Source organism: Limulus polyphemus, unplaced genomic scaffold (assembly GCF_000517525.1).
Source record: "Limulus polyphemus unplaced genomic scaffold, Limulus_polyphemus-2.1.2 Scaffold1224, whole genome shotgun sequence".
NCBI classification, from domain to species: Eukaryota; Metazoa; Arthropoda; class Merostomata; order Xiphosura; family Limulidae; genus Limulus; species Limulus polyphemus.
Window position 1 is genome coordinate 58,245 of NW_013666834.1, and position 19,145 is coordinate 77,389.

Consider the following 19,145-nt stretch of genomic DNA (forward strand, 5'->3'; position numbering starts at 1 on the left):
TTATAATGGAATTCTACAGTATTAATATAGTAATTTATGCTTTTTTAGTTATTCAAATGTATATATAGAAAGCCTAAAAAAATATTTTGTTTCATATTCTCCACGTGCAAAATTTTTAACTGCTTAGCAACCCACGTCAAGCAGCAACCGAGTACAAAGGTCTTACTAGAAGAGATAATTGTTTGCTTTACTTCTTTATTTACTGTTCTGTGTTTTAGGGAAAATAAGTTTAAGAACTTATTTCAAAATAGTAATCATCTATATACATATAATGTATAATAATTAAAATGTGACTGTATATTACAATATACTAGTCTATGGCCAAGATAAGTTACTTTGCACAGACTAAAGGTCAGTTTTATGTTATTTGATACGGTAACATGAGTGCACGTTAGCCGCATAATTATAACTTCTGTATTGTTAGCCAGGCATGGCAGAAAGGTCAGTATAATAAAAATAATAAATATACATAAATGTATAATGTTATGAGATGTAAGCTATTTAGTCTAAACATTTATGTTTTTGTGTTATAATTTGTGTTCATTCTAGAATGAAAGAGGCATAATTTATATGTATTTCCTAATTTTTATATGATGGTTGCGAGATTGGTCACATCTACCGAACCCGTACAGAGATTAATTACTGAATATATGAAATAAAATGTAAAGTTTTTTTTAAAGAAATGTTTGATAACTATCTAAACATTATAAAGATTTTGCATGTGAAATTTCAAAATTTTCTGATGCATAAAATTATTTTTAATCTTAAAATGAATATTACTTTGAATGATAGATAGGCAACATGCGAAAAGAAAAAACAGACATGAGAAAAACATTGCCTTATAAACCTTGAGACTTAATAAAAAAAAATTGATATTTTGCGTATGAAAGTATTGTAATATTTACTGATAACCTGCCAAATTGCGTTAACATTCGCTTACTAATCTAAAAGTTATAGCATGAAAACTATAACAAGCACAAAATGGTTACAAGATCTGTCTGATAATAATAATTAAAAAAAAAAACCTAAAGATTTTGAATGTAGTTGTGATGAATAACATTTTCAGAGAATGATTGTGTGGTTTTACAAACTGCTTGTTGTACAGTTCCAAAAAAAAAGGTATACATTCAGTGCTTAAATGGTCTGTATTCATTAGTATTGTTTATTGCTATTAGAAAACTAAAAAATACAGTATTTCGAGTGTAATTTTAGTGTGTTAAATACTTAGCCCTGTATACAAACAACGTGTAAATTAGAACCTTCTTCAAACTGTTATTAAATGTCTCAACATTGAGCATTGAAATATATGTCAGAATCTGTGAGTTTTTGAAGGAAGGTTCCTGTTTGAACTGTTTTTGAAATGTGACAAATTGAAATAGTTGTTGTATCTGAAGAACGTGCTTATTTCTTCTGAATGTGATAGGCATTCTAAATTTAATTATAATTACATAACAACCACATCGAAAACATGTCTGTTTTTTTTTCGGGAAAATACATGGGCTTTTTAGGTGAATCCAATCTCATTATAGTCCATTATATTACTATGCTAGTATTTCAAAGAATGTGAAACATTGTTGAAACTTAGTTGAATGGACTGCAACTGCATGAAGATGAAAGGCGGAAGACTTTCGGAATGTCATCCTCTGCACTTGTGTTTCTACAACAGACAGCTGCCATCCATTCAACTAAGTTTCATCATGAATACTCTGCCTAAACAATCTATCAAAGTGAAAAATTGTTGTTAAGGGATTTTAAAACAAATATATTTTTTTCCCCTTCCTAGTGCTTACCTCTCTTCAGACTGTGATTTACACAAACCTTTAAATGAAAAACACATGAAAGTCAAAAGGTAAGAAAAATAATAATTTGTTTGTGCAGTTTATATTGTTGAAACATCAGAACTTTAATTGTCACTATTTATTATGTGTTACATTTTGTGATGTCCTGAATACACCACAGTCCAGTCACTTTGCTTCTCTGTATTCAGCTGTTGTTAAGTTTCCAAACATTAAAAAGACTTTACTTGTATAATATAATCTTTCATAATTAATGTTCTCCTAGTGGTAAGTTCATGGACTTGCATGCTAAAATTTGGGGTTTGATTCACCAAGGTGGACAGAGCCGAAATAATCCGTTGTGTAACTTTGTGCTAAAAAAAAACATTAGTTGAATATAAAGAGAATTATTAAAAAGATGATTGATAAGACATTTTTCTGACTCTGTTTCTAAACAACCTAAACTATTAGTATTCATTATATAGTTTCTACTATAGTTGTGTTAATTTGGGTTTCAAAGTTCACAAAGAACTATACAGTTTTTGAATTTGTAAAAGATTTTTTTCATTTGGTAATTATGACTGTCCCTTTTGTATGTATACACTTCTTTGGTTTTCAAGATCATTTTATGCAGTTTTATCTTCAAAAATCAAGAACACAAAAATATTTATTGTTTATTGGTAGAATTTAAACTTTCTGAGAAATGTTTTATTAGAAATGCAAACAAAGTAATTATTTTGGATTGAATGATGATAAAGTTTTGGATTTAAGTGCTTAGTGTCTGTTGACATTTGTATTTTGTGTCTGAATTATGAAATGTGATTTTGAAAACAAATCTACATGATTATGCCACTGATACTATAAAAAAAATCACCCAAATTTGAAGATTTTGAATTTTTAATTCAAATGTAACTGTAAAATACTTATAACTAAAATAATCAATAAACTTAATTTGTATTTATTTTTTCTACAAAACATTATTTGATTGTGGAGTTACTTAGTCTTGCCTATCTGGTTAAGAAGTGGAACATATAATCTGTGCCTTTTATTCCCACTTTGTTTTCTTATTTCTAGCTTGGAAAACTCAGAGTAACTGTTTTGTTTTTAATTGTATCTGTAACCATAAACTTCAATTAATTTAGCACTATGTTTAATGATTAAATACATACCCCAAGTCAAGCACAATTAAAAAAATTCATCAGTGCTTTATTTAAAAGAAGAATGTAAAAGATCGTGTCACAGAATGATTGTGTATGATTTTTATCTGTTTAAAACCTTTCTTTTATTTCTGACTTTATTAACATCAATATGTGCACTTATACATAATTAAAATGGAACTTTCTTTTCTCAAATCCATACATTGACCTAATAGTTTACTTAAATTTCATTTATGTATTTAGTTAAGTTGCTTTTGGCAATACATGTGGCATTTTTAAATGCTAATAATTGGACAGGTAATATGAAACTATGCTTTTTGAGGTTATGTTATTTTGTGAGGGAAGGTACAAAAGTGAAGATGAGATCAACTAAATTAATGCACCTTAACAAAGGCAATTTTTATTTAGTACCTTTTAAATCATTATTCTGTTTAGATATGATGATATTGTATTTATTTTATACCAAAAGCAAATGTAAGAAGTAAGCTACAAGAATTTCTGTTGATATATCACAGATATTATAAAGTAAGAACAGGAAATTTTTATACAAGTTTGCTAGAAGAAAGAAAATATTTGTAATTTTTTTAATTCTAGAGTATAATGGTGGCCTTAATGTTCACTAGCACATATATTTGTAAGAGTACAGAAGATTAAAACAAGAACACTATAGAAACTGTTTCCTCAGCTTTCGTGATAGCGTGAAACAAGTTCACATGGACACCTCTTCTTTCAAACAACTGTTTGTGCTATATTGTAACAGCAAAGAACAAAGCAAAATTTAGTAATAGTTAATTTTTCACATGTTTGTTAGTGAACAAAATAATGTTGTGGTAAATGAAATGTTGATCATAAAATATCCTTTCTAATTTTTTAAACATGTTCGGCTCCCTCAGTAGCTTGACGGTAAGTCTGCAGACTTACAACACTAAAAAAATCTGTTTTTGATACCCATTGTGAGCACAGCACAGATAGCCCTTTTTGTAGTTTTGTGCTTTACTAGAAACAAATAAACATGTTTATAAACATAGCAAACTCCTGTGTGAAAGTTCTCCATCTGTAGACTGAATTCCATTAAAATTCCCTTTTCAAGGCATGATTACAAAGCATGATTTAAATTTAATGTCAAATAAACACATTTTGCATTTAATTGCCACCACTGTTCTAATTTTCATGGGTCTAAAGTTTCAATAATTTTCATTTGTACAAGTAAAGGGTCATAATTGGTTAATTCAGTGAAATGTTTTTTCTTGTGTACATCTGAGGTTTGAAAATATTAATTGGGCCTAAGTGTAAAAGGATTGCGTAAAAAAAGCTTAACTAGCCTCATGTGATTATCAAGTTGGTCCATCTGGTAACATGATGAGTTCTAAATGATAACTGAATTTCTTTTTTTCTGCAAAATCAAGTTAAATTTTATTTCTCAAAGTTGTCCAAAAATGGCTCGAAATTCATCTGAAAACATATACAACCCCACATCTTTTGGGAGCTGCCTAGGCCTCAAAACCCCCTGGCAGGTAAATATGTTTCAGTTAAAATGACCATTGGACACTTTCACTCATGCGAACTAATTGAAATATTAAACCAATGCTCAAGATTCAAATACTAGTTAGAAAAGAATTAAGAAATATTTTAAATTGAATGGCCAATGGGAGATAATGTTGCAGAAATAATGAAACTATCTTGTAAAAGTCACAAAGATGGTAACTGAGAATACTAAGTATACATTAAAGTTTAATTGTAGTGTTGTGTTAAAAATTTTTTTTTTTGATATTATGAAAAATTTATTTCACATATTTGTTCAATTTTTTTCCTTTTTGAGTAACACTATTTGTATAAAGCTGCTATTGGCAATCAATATAGCCATGAAATGAAAGACAAAAGAAAATGTTATGTTTTTAAGTATAAAAGAATTTCAAGCTAAATTTTACTTATATTAATATTCCTCTCCCTGTAGGGGGTGGAGGGTAGCAGGGTTAAACTGACTCAGTGTAGTGAATTATGATTTTTGTTTATTTGCTTTTCCCTCATGTAGGAAATATATATATATTTGTATACACATATAGCAATATTTCAAACTTAGCTAATCAGTACAAATTAACAGGTTTTTGTGTACAAGTTCATAAGTTGGATTCATTGGTGCAGCCATATTGAAACTTATTCTGGAAATACCTAGAAAATAAAGAAGCTAAAATTCTGTTTATATTCTTTAATTTTCAGAAACTTTCAATGACTTTTACTGAATGCTAATAAAATAAATTAGGCTTAATTTAATGTGAACATAAAAAAATATCATCAATTTATTATTTTTAGGCCTAAATACCCTGAAACAAATATCAAAACAATAAGTTCATATAAAAAAAGGAGCTTAATCTGAACTATATGTGGAACTTTGTGATAAAAAGCATTCTGTCCTTTCATTAGTGAAAAGGGTATCCAAATTATTAAAGTGCAATACATGACTTTTATTTTTCAGTAGTCCAAATTGATGATGTTGAGTCTGTATGAAAATGTTTCCTGAACAGGTGGCAGAACTTTTAGTCGCCTTAAAATGTATAGATAGATTTGTATTGTTGTTTTTTTAAATATATGTTTATTTCCCTTATTGTACAGATATAAAAATTGCTGACAATTTAGAAATGTATAAAGTTATTTTGCTTGTTTACGCAGGAAAAGATCAGTAACTCAATTGCCAAAATGGAGAGGAGTAAGAAGGGCAAAGAAAAAGATTACATTACAAGTAGAGCAACGTGATGAAAATAAAATAACTGTACCATCATCATTTTCACATTCTAATCTTGCTACTGAAGAAACTTTAGAACACAAGCTGGAGTTGATGGAAGATCAGTCTCAAGCTATCATTCCTGGTTTATTTGAACCATTCTCACTCTCAAACAAAACCAAAGGACTGATTGATGGACTAACAAAGTTTTTCACCCCGACTAATAAACGTAAATCCCGGGTTGCTTTGAGCTCCTTAGCAACACCATTCACCTCAGTTGTGTCTGACGTAAGACAAGAAGTAAATGGTCACTTTGATTCTTCTGAAAAGTTGCAGTTGAGTGTGGGTGTGGAAAATGTGGTATCCAAACAATTGACTAAAGGTACGGTCAGTATAACAGATTCATCATGCATCCAACAAACTTCTATTTTTAGCAGCTCATCATTATTCTTCAAATCAAATTGTTCATCTTGTATTGCATCTACTCATTCACATACATCTGTTCTTGGATCTTCTTCCCTCACAGCTACAAGTACTGGGCAGGGAAAGGGTTTGTTTGATGGTCTTTCACATCTTTACAAAGCTAGTGATACTCACAAGTGTGCAAAAATTGATGGGTTTGCTCTTAACAAAAAAAAAAGATGCAAAAATTTGCTAGAAGATGAAGTAGAATCTCAGGAATTGATTAATGCCACAACAGAGGAAAATGAAGAAGAGAATAATCAGCCACATGAATTTTACCACATGCAACAGGTTTCTAGGGAGTCTGATGACTCAAATATATTTCCCACGACAGCTTCACAAACTGCACAACATTCAGAGTGGATGCCATCATCATCTGTAGTTTCTGATGCTCTTAAACTTACTTGTACAAGAGTAACATATTCACAGACAGCATTGACCTCTACATTATATACAACACAAGATAAAAACTTTTCATCTTCATCGTCTTCTGTGTCTCATGATGATCAAACCTCGAAACTGTCAAAGAATGTCGCCTACTCTCAGGAAGAAGGAGTATGTGATTCATTACCTCCATCACCATCAAAGAAAAAGAACAATAGCAAATTTGCAAGTAAGTTTTTAACCTTTGTAATATGCTAATAAATAAGAAAACTAAACTTAAAAGAAGGTTGTACTTGAAATAATAATTTTTAGTATCATACTTTTGCAACTATAATAAGTTTTTAGTTGTTTTCGTAAACCTGTTTTTTTTGGGATTGCACACTAGTGATAATGTAGTTCAGTTTTTTTTTATTAAATCTTTTCCTTCAAAAATAGAATCTCATATTAGGAGCACTAGAAAGCAAGTCTCAAATAAAGATAAGAAAGTTAAGAAATGATTGCAAGGTATCCATATTTGTTTGTGTGAAAGGTTAAGGGTCTTACACTATTAGTAAATATAGTGTTTTGTTAGAAGACAGTTATCATTTTCACTTATAGTACCTTTATTAAATTGAAAACATATTTTATATTAGTTAAGTTTTTAACTTTTAATAATTTTGAGAAACATTGTAAGGCCTTTTTTGAAGGGTCTACAACACTGGTTTCCAATTTTATAGCAGTGGGAACCGACAGAATCACATATTGTAGTTTTTGCAGGCCATTAATTAAACCAAAGGACAAGAAACAATACAATCAGAACATTAATTCCAAATAAACTTACCAATTTTAACCTTCTTCTTCTTCTTCTTTTGGTCTGTTAAAATGTTTGATGGTCATGGTTTAGTGAATGGTGTAGAACATCTATTTCCAAGTTCATTTGAGAGTCATATCTAATGATCTTCAGAATAGGATAAACATTCAATATATTTGTGAATTAGTTAATCACTGAAATAATCATACTTCTGAGATGAAAATATTGCTCCTTTATGTTTAAGATTAACTAAGTGGTCTCAGTAAAGTAGAAAAGAAAATATATCTACAATTGTTCCTGCTACATCTGGTGCAGAAATGTACCTCTGCAAAATTTGTAATTATATCAATTTATATGGTACAGTAACTGACCCCTTCTTTGTTTTTTGTCTTCACAAATTACCTCGTTGATTTTCAGTAACATTTTCTATCACAGAGTTTTGTATAAGTTAGACACATTGTGAAATTGGTTTTGTTTAAGGCAAAAGTTTAACTTAAGTCTGTTTTGAACAATTACTTTTGGGAATATTCTTATGTATGGGACTTCCATCATCCATTTTTTGTTTGTTTCTTTCTGATGTGTTTTAGAATGCTTTTTATTGCCGTTTTTCATGGTGTTTCTAAAGAAATTATGCTTATACTGCTGTAATATCACACTATTTAAAACGTTTTATATATCATTGATATTTTATGTTCAAACACTAATGCCCATAACAATGTGTTTTATGTTTTTCTTATAAGTTTGTTTCATGCATATTAGTGATTATTAATGTTATAATATTTTAGTCTTTTGTGTGCTAATAACATGGAATTTATTAGGCTTAAGAAACATTGCTCTTCGCTTTTGAGATATTTCAGTAGAGGTTTACTGTTTCAATGATTTAGATAAAGAGATTATTCTAAGAAATTGGGAACAATAAGAAGTACATACAAAAGTATTTGACCATTCTTGAAATCATTAGTACTAGATGTGTAAAAATGATATATGTTCCATTGTACATGACTGCTTTTCCAATGTGGGTCTTCGTGAAAGTGACACCAACCAGTTAGTGCTTTTCAAAAGAACTAGTTAATTCTGAGAGGCTTAGCTTATGTACATTATATATTTTGAAAGTAACAGAAACATACAGATATTTCTGAAACAATATCTAGTTTTTATAATGAATTGAATCCAAAAATGGACATACCCAAAAACAGCACAGAAATAAAGCATTACTCTGGTAAACTATCACATTTAAATTCCATTTGGGTATTTGTCAAAAATTACATGTACTGTAATTGTGCACTTGAAACATAATCATTCAGAATTATTTGGCATTAGAACCAAAGAAAAAAATTAACAAAATAAGTTGGCATGGTCTCTTTTTTAAAAAAAAAGTTGATTTAACCTTGATCTAGTAGATCTAAATTTTAGGTCATTCAATTGATAACATATAATAGTGTTACAGTTACTGTTAAATATCAGCTTATAAAAACAAGTAGTCTAGAGATCATGACACCCTTTTTTTTTTTTAGCAGTTTATTACCTAAATAATACTATTGAAATTTGTATAGTCACTCAGTAGTGTGTCTTAAGCAGTATTTGTCCCTTGGCATGTTAGCAGTAGGTTTATATAAGGTTGTGCATGGAATTAATACTTTAACAATCCAGTGTGTACTGATTGATAGTTGAGTATCCCATTGTCTAGTCACTCTGACTGGGTTGCCATAGTAATGATATAACCTTTTTGTGTTTTGTGACATTAGACAGTGTAACTATTAGTTTTGAGTTGTTTAAAACAGGTTCCATTGTGGGAAGAGCTGTTTAATTATGTTTCAAAACTGAAGGACATGTTTGTACATATAATTCAATTTATAAAACAAAAAGAAAAGGATATTAATAAATTGAGGAATTAAGAAATTTTACAGAAAAGGGTAATTGCTTGAAAGAAGTATGAATAATAGGTCTAATATTGTACTTCAATCAAGCTATTTTTTTCATACTTCTCTTAATTATTCCATTAATTACTTTACTACTTAAAAATAATAATATTAGCATTGTTGGCAACTTTATTATTTGTAGATTTTTTTGAATAATTAATTTTTATAGATTGAGTCCACTTAATTATTCCATTAATTACTTTACTACTTAAAAGTAATAATATTAGCATTGCTGGCAACTTTATTATTTGTAGATTTTTTTTGAATAATTAATTTTTATAGATTGAGTCCACTTAAGTATTCTATTAATGGGTTCAATAAGTTACAAATATACGTCTAGTGTCTAGTGCAATTTGAATTGAATTATTAATTGATAAATTGTGATTAATGTTGAAGGTTTGTCATCATGAACGTTCGTTTACGGAAAGGATTTGGCGGTTAAAGTTTTAACACGTGTACTTGTTAGTAAAGGTAGTAATGTTAGCTTACCCAAGGTACAGCGTATATGTGTGTAACCAGCATTATATAGTAACGATGTGTCGTTAAAAAAAGGACAACTTCCGGTGTTTTAAAAAGTTAAACACGTTTGCCTGGCTTTTATCTGACTAGCACATACATACACACACACACACACACACACACACATGTGCATATAATGTATTATGTTTAACGGTAGGCTTTGTTAGATTTACAGAGTAGCAGCGTATATCGTGTATAATTTTCCTTGTACCGGTGTTTTACCTACATTGTGTGTGTGAAGTACTAAAGGCTAGCCGCGTGGTTTTCTCAATTTTTTTCCTTCTTCTAATTACCGCAAACGTGATACTATTATATTTATTTTCGACATCATAATGTAGTTTTCGAAAGTGGAAGGTAATGCTGGAGAAAACAAGGCTCGTTTGTGGCAAAGAAACGTGCATAAAATATTAAATATACAGTCAATATGTTAAAATTCTTGTTTGATTACGACACAAGATACCACTACTACATTGCAGGTTTCTTTGTGAGGCATGTGAAGTACACTGATATATTTTTGTATCGACCTAATAAACTCAGACTAGTTAAGTAGAACTCGTTAATACTTCGAGTAGCTCGGCATGGCCAGGTGGTTAGTGCGCTCGACTCACAATCTGAGGGTCGCGGGTTCGAATCCCCGTCCCACCAAATATGCTCGCCCTTTTTGCCGTGGGGACGTTATAATGTGACGCTCAATCCCACTATTCGTTGGTAAAAGAGTAGCGGTGGGTGGTGATGACTAGCTTCCTTCCCTCTAGTCTTACACTACTAAATTAGGGACGGCTAGCGCAGATAGCCCTCTTGTAGCTTTGTGCGAAATTCAAAACAAACAAACAAACCAGTACTTCGAAGACGTCGATAAAATAACTAAAGTGGTTTTGTTACAGAATAATATGGTACTTTGTGGCAATCGTCTTTGAAGTGTGTGGTAACGTATCACTGTCGGAGATACTTGTTTTATACAAGTAATAAATCCTGTTTGATTTTACAAATTTGAGTAAGGTCCAGCACCAAATTAATCACCAGGGCAATTCATTTATGCTCATATAAATTATTTATTGCCTTCTGGTTCGTGCGAGTTAATAAGCCTTTTATTATTAAAGAAGACATTCATGCTAATATATTTACATACAATACATTTGTATTGGAATTATACAAAATGCTGACTTCATAATAGTTTGTGAATGCCCAGGCATTTTTGATGTTCTGGTAAGTAATTATATGTGTTTTTGTTGAGAGAATGTGAAGATACAATAATAATTAGTATTAGAAAATACGAACTAGCGCATGCCCCGAGTGGCTCAGCAGTAAGTCTGAAGTCTTGTAACGCTAAAAACCGGGTTTCGATACACGTGGTGGACGCGGCATAGATAACCTACTGAGTACCTTTGCACTTAACAACAACAAACAAATGCTAGCGCATCACGATGGCACACAAGGCATTACTGTCTACCTCCACAACCGCCAAGAAGCTGAAACTGGTTTGCTGTACTCATGCAATACATGACAAACAGACGTAGATGGACATTGACTTATCATTACGATTTGTATCGGTTATACGTGTACATTTTTGTTTGTATAAAACTATTTGGCGATACTAATATCTTGGTCCAATATCTATTCTATTTATCTATATGTAAATATATAATATTGACACACACACGACTTATTTAGGCATGTCCAGGCGGTTATGGCACTAGACTCGCAACCTGAGGGTCGCGGATTCAAATTCCCGTCCCACCAAACGTACTCGTCCTTTCAGCCGTGGGGCGTCATAATTATACGGTCAATCCCACTCTAGTGTTTCACAGCTAATAAATTAGGGACAGCTAGCGCAGATAGCCCTCGTATAGCTTTGCGCGAAAAAAAAAAGGTTATAGTATTCAACTATTGCACAACGGAAACCTTGTTGAATAAGACTAAAGGCAATTATTGGGCATAGTCATCTTACCTTTTTTTTTTTTCTTTTCGGTCTTTGTAGACCAGGATCCAATCCATAAACATTTCGTTGCTAAAAGCTGTCCGTTTTGAGCTTTTTCATATATATATATATGTATATGTGTGTGTTTGTGTTTATATGTGTGTGGGGGCTTTGTAGATATGCAGGTCAGGGATGGCCTTGGAAATAATTTGGTTAGATTTAATAGTCTAATGTTTCGAAGCCATAATTATCGGTTCTGAACACCAGCTGCTTACATTGTGGGTACGCCCCGGGACATAAGTGGGTTTTTCTGTGGGGGTCGCTCAGTGGCGCGTGAGACTAGCGCTGGAGAAGTGAAACATTTTGTTACCTAAAGGTGTTCTGTAAACTGCTACTGGGTTAACGATCAAAGGCATTAAAAAATAAAACAAAGTTGGTTGTAGATTTTAAACTATTCTTTAGTTTATTATCCATTCCTAAATATGCTATTCAAGTACGTGAACAAAATATAAATTAGTGCATTAATAATTGAAGTCTGCCCAACAATGCCCTATTTTTTAACAAACATAATACTTTCGTTCAACGCCGCCTGTCAAAGGCGTTTTTTATACCTCTCACATAAGTGTTAATTTGTTTGTGATGATAGGCTTCACTTTTTTAATGTGCAGATTATTATAAATAACAAAAACCATATATGTTAAGATGAAGACATTTAGTATATTGTGACGTGAGAAGCTTCTGTATGAAAGTATGTTTTAATAAAGCTCTTTTTTTTTGTGAACTTTGAACAAACTGAAACTCACCCTATAAATATAAAACAATATGTTCATGAAAATACATAATATATATACATATATATTACGTATAAAAAATTATAGAAAAATATAAGAGGTCTCAAAATAATATTTGAAAGTAAGTTTTTGAGTTAAATTAACTAAGTTTTACCACAATACAAAAAATTAAATGAATTGCTTTATGTAAAATTGTGATTTAAAATAAAACCTTTTAAAATGGAGACTTGAGAGAATAGGGATAACCAGTAAAGTAAAATGTGACACATAAATAATTATTTTATAATTGTGTGGGATAAGTAAAGTTTTAACATTTATTGGAAATTAAATTATCAAGTCCAGGTGAGTTACTCTTTCGTGTGTGTGTGTGTTTGTATCATGGTGCGGGTTGGTCTGAGGTAGAACTATGGAATTCGGAGCTTGTGGTTCGAAAACATGTGATACCCTTAAATATTTCCGACACTTTAAGCAGTTTTTGCGTTATAAGAGTAACAGTCAATCTATTAGCGGGGATGGCGGGTGGTAGGGTGCTGCTGACTGGCCGCCTTTCGTCTAGACCAGTGGTCGGCAACCTATGACCCGCGGGTCACTAAGTGACCCGCGGCAATAATTTGGCTGACCCACCAAAAGTTGGCATCACCATTGCAACCCGTAAGGGCACAATCATTGTTCAGTTCAAGTTTGTTGGCTATGTGAGAAGAACAACGATATTAAAGGAAAGATGGGAAAGAGTCTCGGCTACGGAGAATTTTAAGATCAATTTCAGGGGAAAATATCAAACTGGTCGAAATATTAATTTTTTTTGTATGTAAATAAACATACACATTTAAAATAAATGTACCGGTATTAATAATTATATGATTATCACTGACCCAACACAATGCTAAATTAAAAAAAAATAATAATAATTGACCCGCGATCAAAAATGGTTGCCGACCACTGGTCTAGACAGTAGTTCAAAATTAGGAACGGCAGCAAATAGCCTCAGCAGCTTCGCCACAGATACAAATACAGTGTGTGTGTGTTTGGAGTAGAAACTATGACGTACGAGTTTAATGGTTCGGAAAACAAAATATGATTTACCAACAAATTTTCTAGCACGTAGTGTATATGGACACATAATTAAACCCAACATTGGTGTTATTTCTAAAATTCCTAAATGGTAGCTGTGAAGCCACATTAAACCACGTATTCTGTAATTATACTTTTGGATAGCTCAGGTGGATACAGCATTACCCCTGTTAGGCATAAGTGCTGGGTTCGAGCCCAGTCCTAGAGTTTCTTTTCATATGTCCCCTGATTTACAACGGCAAAAACCGATACTCGTGGTGGGCAGAGCACATAGCCCTTTGTGTTTTGTGTATCTTTGTGCTTAACTTCAAACAAACAAATTCTCTAATTATTAATGTATGTATGTATATATATATGTGTGTGTGTGTGTGTGTGTGTGATGTTCAGACAAAGAGCTTATAAGATTGGTAATTAATATTAACCACATATATTGTCATTATTAGTATATATGATATCACGTTCTCACAAAGAGCTTATAGGATTGATAATTAATATTAACCTAATATATTGTAGTTATTGGCATATATGATATCAAGTTCTACAAAGATCTTATGAAGTCGATAATTAATATTAACTTTCGGTCAGACCATTAAATTACTACGTTTAAAAATAAGACCACCCACACTGGACGTTAAAATTATTCTTACCTTAAGTTTCTTATCATCGACGTATTTAGAAAGGGATTTATGTATAAAATACGCGTTGGTGAATATCTCTCGTGAACAAGTGTGAATCGATTTCGGAACTGTTTGTGAGTGTTAGTGATCAAATGAGGAGAAGAATCTTGATATTATACACTAAATGCTACCAGCATAATATTCAACGGACGTGGCCCTGAAAAGGCGTAGAAGTGAATTCAGTGTTTTGTGTCGAAAGTTCATCGACAACATTTGTCAGTTTTAAATCACAAATTCGGGAGGGAGGAAGAGGTCGAAAACGTTACCTGACCCTCCCAGTTCATCAACGACCTAAAACCCGGTTCCTATATGTGTGTGACCTTTCACGCAATTCCGTAGAGCATCTTTATGTGAGGGAGAGATGGAAGCATCAAACCTGATCCTCCCGGATCCCCATAAAGAGAGAGTTTCGCTTTCACACATAAAAAGCCCACCAGCGGTAAATCTGCAGACTTATAACGCTACAAACCGGATTTTCGATAACCGTGATGGGCACAACACAGATAGCCCATTGTGTAGCTTTGTGCATAACTACAAACAAACAAAAACATGAGCCCTTCATTACTATACGCTGTATACTGTGTTTTTATAGCCATTGCAAATCTTCAGTTGCTAACAATTCATATGAATATATTATATCGGTTTTCTACTCTAATACTTCTATCTTCTTGATTTCCATGTTGTGAAGAGCTTTTCTATCTATGCTAATAGCCTCCGAGTTATTAACTCTCAAAGTGTTTTTTTTTACACCATTAATTGCTGTTGTGGTCCACATAATGCATCATACTGAGTAGTTTTAACAACGATTTGTATAAAGCATTGACAACGGCTAATTAGTTGAACTTGCTCATTTTCCGTGTAAAATATATGGAGTACCCCAGCAGTAATTAGTGGGATTAATCGCTATGTTCAGTGTGTGTGTTTATGTGTAACTCGTATGACGTATAACAATAAAGTTACGGATCCACAAATAAGTTGGTTCATAAATGGCTTTGAAAATTTTGATGGAGGTCCATATGGACTCTATCGATAATCGTGGAATTAAATATATTCTACGTATAACAAAATATTTCGCCAAATTTCATTTTATTCAACACCCGTGCTATACCATCAGTAATTTGAAATTTAAACTTGTTTTTGAAATACGACTCGCATTCGTCTGTCATTTTTAGCCGCGGCATATCTTCTCATAGAACGGCTCCGAGTTTGTTTTTAAGTACAAACTTTTATCTCTTAGCTCCGTCATCTCTTGAGCGATTTAAGATCTAATTACATTTTTATACTCGGGAGGTCAAACCCTTTCGATTGATGTATTTCATCACACCCAAGGTCTCATAGATTAATTAATTTTAATCGTGCCTAAAAAGAGTTTCAGTTTGAGGGTAGGCTCGTAGAGATCCTGATGAGCAATAATGTCGAATCGGGTATACGCGCACCCCACGCTTGGTATTGCTGGCGCACAAAGATATAGCTAATAAAAAAAAAAAGGTCTTGTACATTAATTCACTCTAATCCTGCCTAAAATAATTTCAAGTCCCGCGGCTGTTGAGGATTCCCTCTTGTTATTAAATCGTGCGATTCTATCGTCTTTAGTATATTCATTCATTTTGTGTCATCTACGTTACAGAGGTTGACTGGTTTGGACTGTCAACATTGTCTGCCTTAATTAAGCCCCATCTTGGGCAATCTGAGATCGTAAGGCCCATCCACTGTTTGTTATGATCCTCCCATTTCGTTCTAGCATACATTTCGGTATTGTCATTTTATATATGTCCAAAGTATACTGTTTCCCTTTGCTTTATAGTGTCCATAAGTTTACTTTTATATTTAATGTTCTTAAAATATCTCTATTTATTTTTCTGTGTCCATGATGCTCTTCCAAGTCTTCGGCATATCCACATTTCAAACACTTCCAGCTTTTTCTCTGTACTTTTATTGACTGTTTAAGTCTCTGCACCATATGGCAGTGTTGGCCACATGTAGCATATCATAATTCTCATTTCTTTCCAGTAGGAGTTTTTGTTTTCTGTCAGAATTTGTTTAATATTTTAAAAGACAGTTTTTGCAATAACTAGTTTAGTATATAATCGTAACCAAACTCGTCATCTGCAGGGAAAGAGACTGTGTCACTTCCGTTTCACCTGTCACTCGTTGATTGGTTAATCCCACCTCGAACGACAGCGGGGCTAAATCTTTCATTATATATATTAACCCATTCACATTCTTATATATCCGTGGACATCCTCTTTAAGCGTATCGGCGCCATGCAGCTGTATTTGGGACAGTTGCTGTCGTATTTTATGACGCTTTATGTATCTCTTCCCCGATTGAATTCAATCCCAACAACCATCTATGTGCTAATGAGCCAAAGTAAGGTGACCAAACGTCGCCATGAAAATATTATCTACATTTATCTACCCATCTGTTGGTATACTGCTGTTACGATTTTATGGGCAGTATTTTTATTTGCGCTAATGTATCAAAACCCAAACATTCATGTGCAATGTGTTTTTTTATTAGTTTTTCGTGTCGCTTTACAGATATTTTTAGAAAAAAATTGTTTATTCAATTGCATTGACAAATCTATTTGTAATGTACAGCTGTAATATCTTGGGGTATTTCTTGAAATCAGTTTTTCATTCTTATCCCACATTTAATTTAAACTCTTCTAAATATGTGCTTTGGGTTCTGTTTCTTAAGTTATGTTTTCTGCAATCAAGTATAATTATTAAGCGAATATTTATTACATATTTCAAATTTCTTTTCAGAAACTTGATTGTGAAGATCTGTTATCCCATACTTCATTTTGTATATTTTTATTAGTTTGGTCATTTATAGCGTCTTTCAGACGTATGTTACTAGGCAATTGAGCAGATATATGTAGATCGTTGCTAACCTTAAAAGGTTTGTTTTTCATTGTGCATTCAAGGCAGGAAATAAAACTAACGTACAAGATATAAATTAGACCATTGCATCTTTACAGGAAAGCTTCAGTAAATAAATTTAAAACTCGCAAGAAAGAAAATTATGAACATGGATATGTGTGTGTGTGTTTCTGTTAACTGATTTTTTGATCGAAAAATTGCCCATTAAGCCTGCTTGGTGAAACAAGTCGTTAGATTATATTTTTATATTATCCCCCAGTGGCACAGCGGCAAGTCCGAAGGCTTATAACGCTAAAACCGGGTTTCGATACCCGCGGTGGGCATGGTATAGATAGCCCATTGTATGGTCTTAGGCTTAACAATCAACCAACACAAAACAATTTTTAATAATAATAATTATAATATTATTATTATTAGATATATTTTTCACCTATTATAATTAATAAAGTGTATCCCAGACCCGTTTTTTTTTTCCGTTTCACTGTTGAAACAAATCCGTGTTTTATGTTTGTGAACTAATTAATCTTTTAAATATACAAGTCTACGAAAACTACAAATCGACATAGCGATGCTTATCGACAAAGATGAAGACTGAACTCTACTGTAGTTTTGAAATCAAAGAGGAGAATAATTTGATTTTCTTGTACAACCCAGTAACATCTAAATCTCTCCAAAAATAATTATGAAACACCCAAAATAATTATGGAAAACGTATTTGTTTCTTATTTAGACAATACGAGCTTTATGTTGGTGTAATCAAATCAGTGTTGATCTCGAAGCTGTTTGTTTAATGCCCTTTGATACGTATCATCTGTTTCTTTACTGAGGCTTTCGGTAAATATACGGCTTCTTCCCCCCCCCTTCCCCCCTCCCCCCCACACACACAGTTTAGATAGTGCTAATTCTGGGGTTCGATTCTTCGCTGTGGACACAGTTAATAGCCCATTCTGTTTTTTGCTCAAAACTTACTATCTGAAAGTCTTCCGGTGGGACAGTGGTAGGTTTACGGACTTACAACGTTTAAATCGGGAGTTCAAATCTCCCATTGTGGCTTTGCTCGTAACTGACTATGTTTTTCTGAAAGCGCCAGTGTTGTAAGGTTTCGTGAAGTGTGGTTTATCTACATTTTGAACCCACGTGTTTTTTAAGTACCATGAATGTTTTCTTCTGTATTGTGTGTACAATATAGTGTATTCAACCAGCATGTGAAGTGTACCGTATGAAAGTTCAGGCTAATTACGTTTTACAAGGATGACTGTGTGTGTGTTAAGAGTTTTATCATACAATGGACCGAGTGGGCCAAGCGTGGTGCAGTGGTTAGCGTATCGGGCTCTGTATCCGAGATTCCGTGGTTCACTTCGCACTCAAATGCAACAGCTATCCTTTAAAAAAATGTAAAGTTTGCAAGATAATATAATAAAGTAAATATATGCGTGTGTGTTGTGAGTATTTCCCAGCACACAACACATTGTGTATAGATTAATAAAATATTTCATTGAAATAAAGGTTGAACAGCACTCAGTGGCCAATTATATTAAGTGTAAGTACCTCAGGACCTGTAGTGATAGGTTGTCACATAATGAATACCACCTTAGGACCAGTATTAACGGGTTGTTACATAATGAGTACCACTTCAGGACAAGTAATAACGGGTTGTTGCACAGTAATTAACGCCTCAGGACCAGTAATAATGGGTTGTTGCACAGTAATTACCACCTCGGGACCAGTAATAGTGGGTTGTTACACAGTAATTACCACCTCAGAACCAATAGTGATGAGTTGTTACACAGTGAGTACCACCCCATGATCCGTAGTAATAGTTTGCGTTGCTACACAATAAAGAGTACCACCTCAGGACCCCTAGAAATGGTGTATGTTGTTACACAATTAGAACCGCCTCAGGACCCGCAGTAGTGGTTTGTGTTGTTACTACAGTGAGTAGTTACGATATTGAATAGCACACCAGGATCGTATATTACACAGGCCTGCGAATTTAAACTTTATAAAAGTTGTTTGGGTTTCAATAACAGATTTTTCATAATTCAGCTACGCAGATTTCAAAAATAATAACCTTTTTT

The 19,145-nt window shown here is 32.7% G+C and overlaps 1 protein-coding gene across 2 annotated transcripts in view; it reads left to right on the forward strand.

The window, feature by feature from the left end:
• The window catches only part of LOC106462680 (histone acetyltransferase KAT6B-like), an 87,870-nt gene that overhangs the window by 38,316 nt on the left and 30,409 nt on the right, over positions 1–19,145 (forward strand). For both annotated transcript variants that reach the window (XM_022390007.1, XM_022390006.1), the window contains exons 8-9: positions 1,784–1,849; positions 5,600–6,726. In XM_022390007.1, the coding sequence (XP_022245715.1) occupies positions 1,784–1,849; positions 5,600–6,726 (1,193 nt within the window). The remainder of the gene's footprint in view (positions 1–1,783; positions 1,850–5,599; positions 6,727–19,145) is intronic.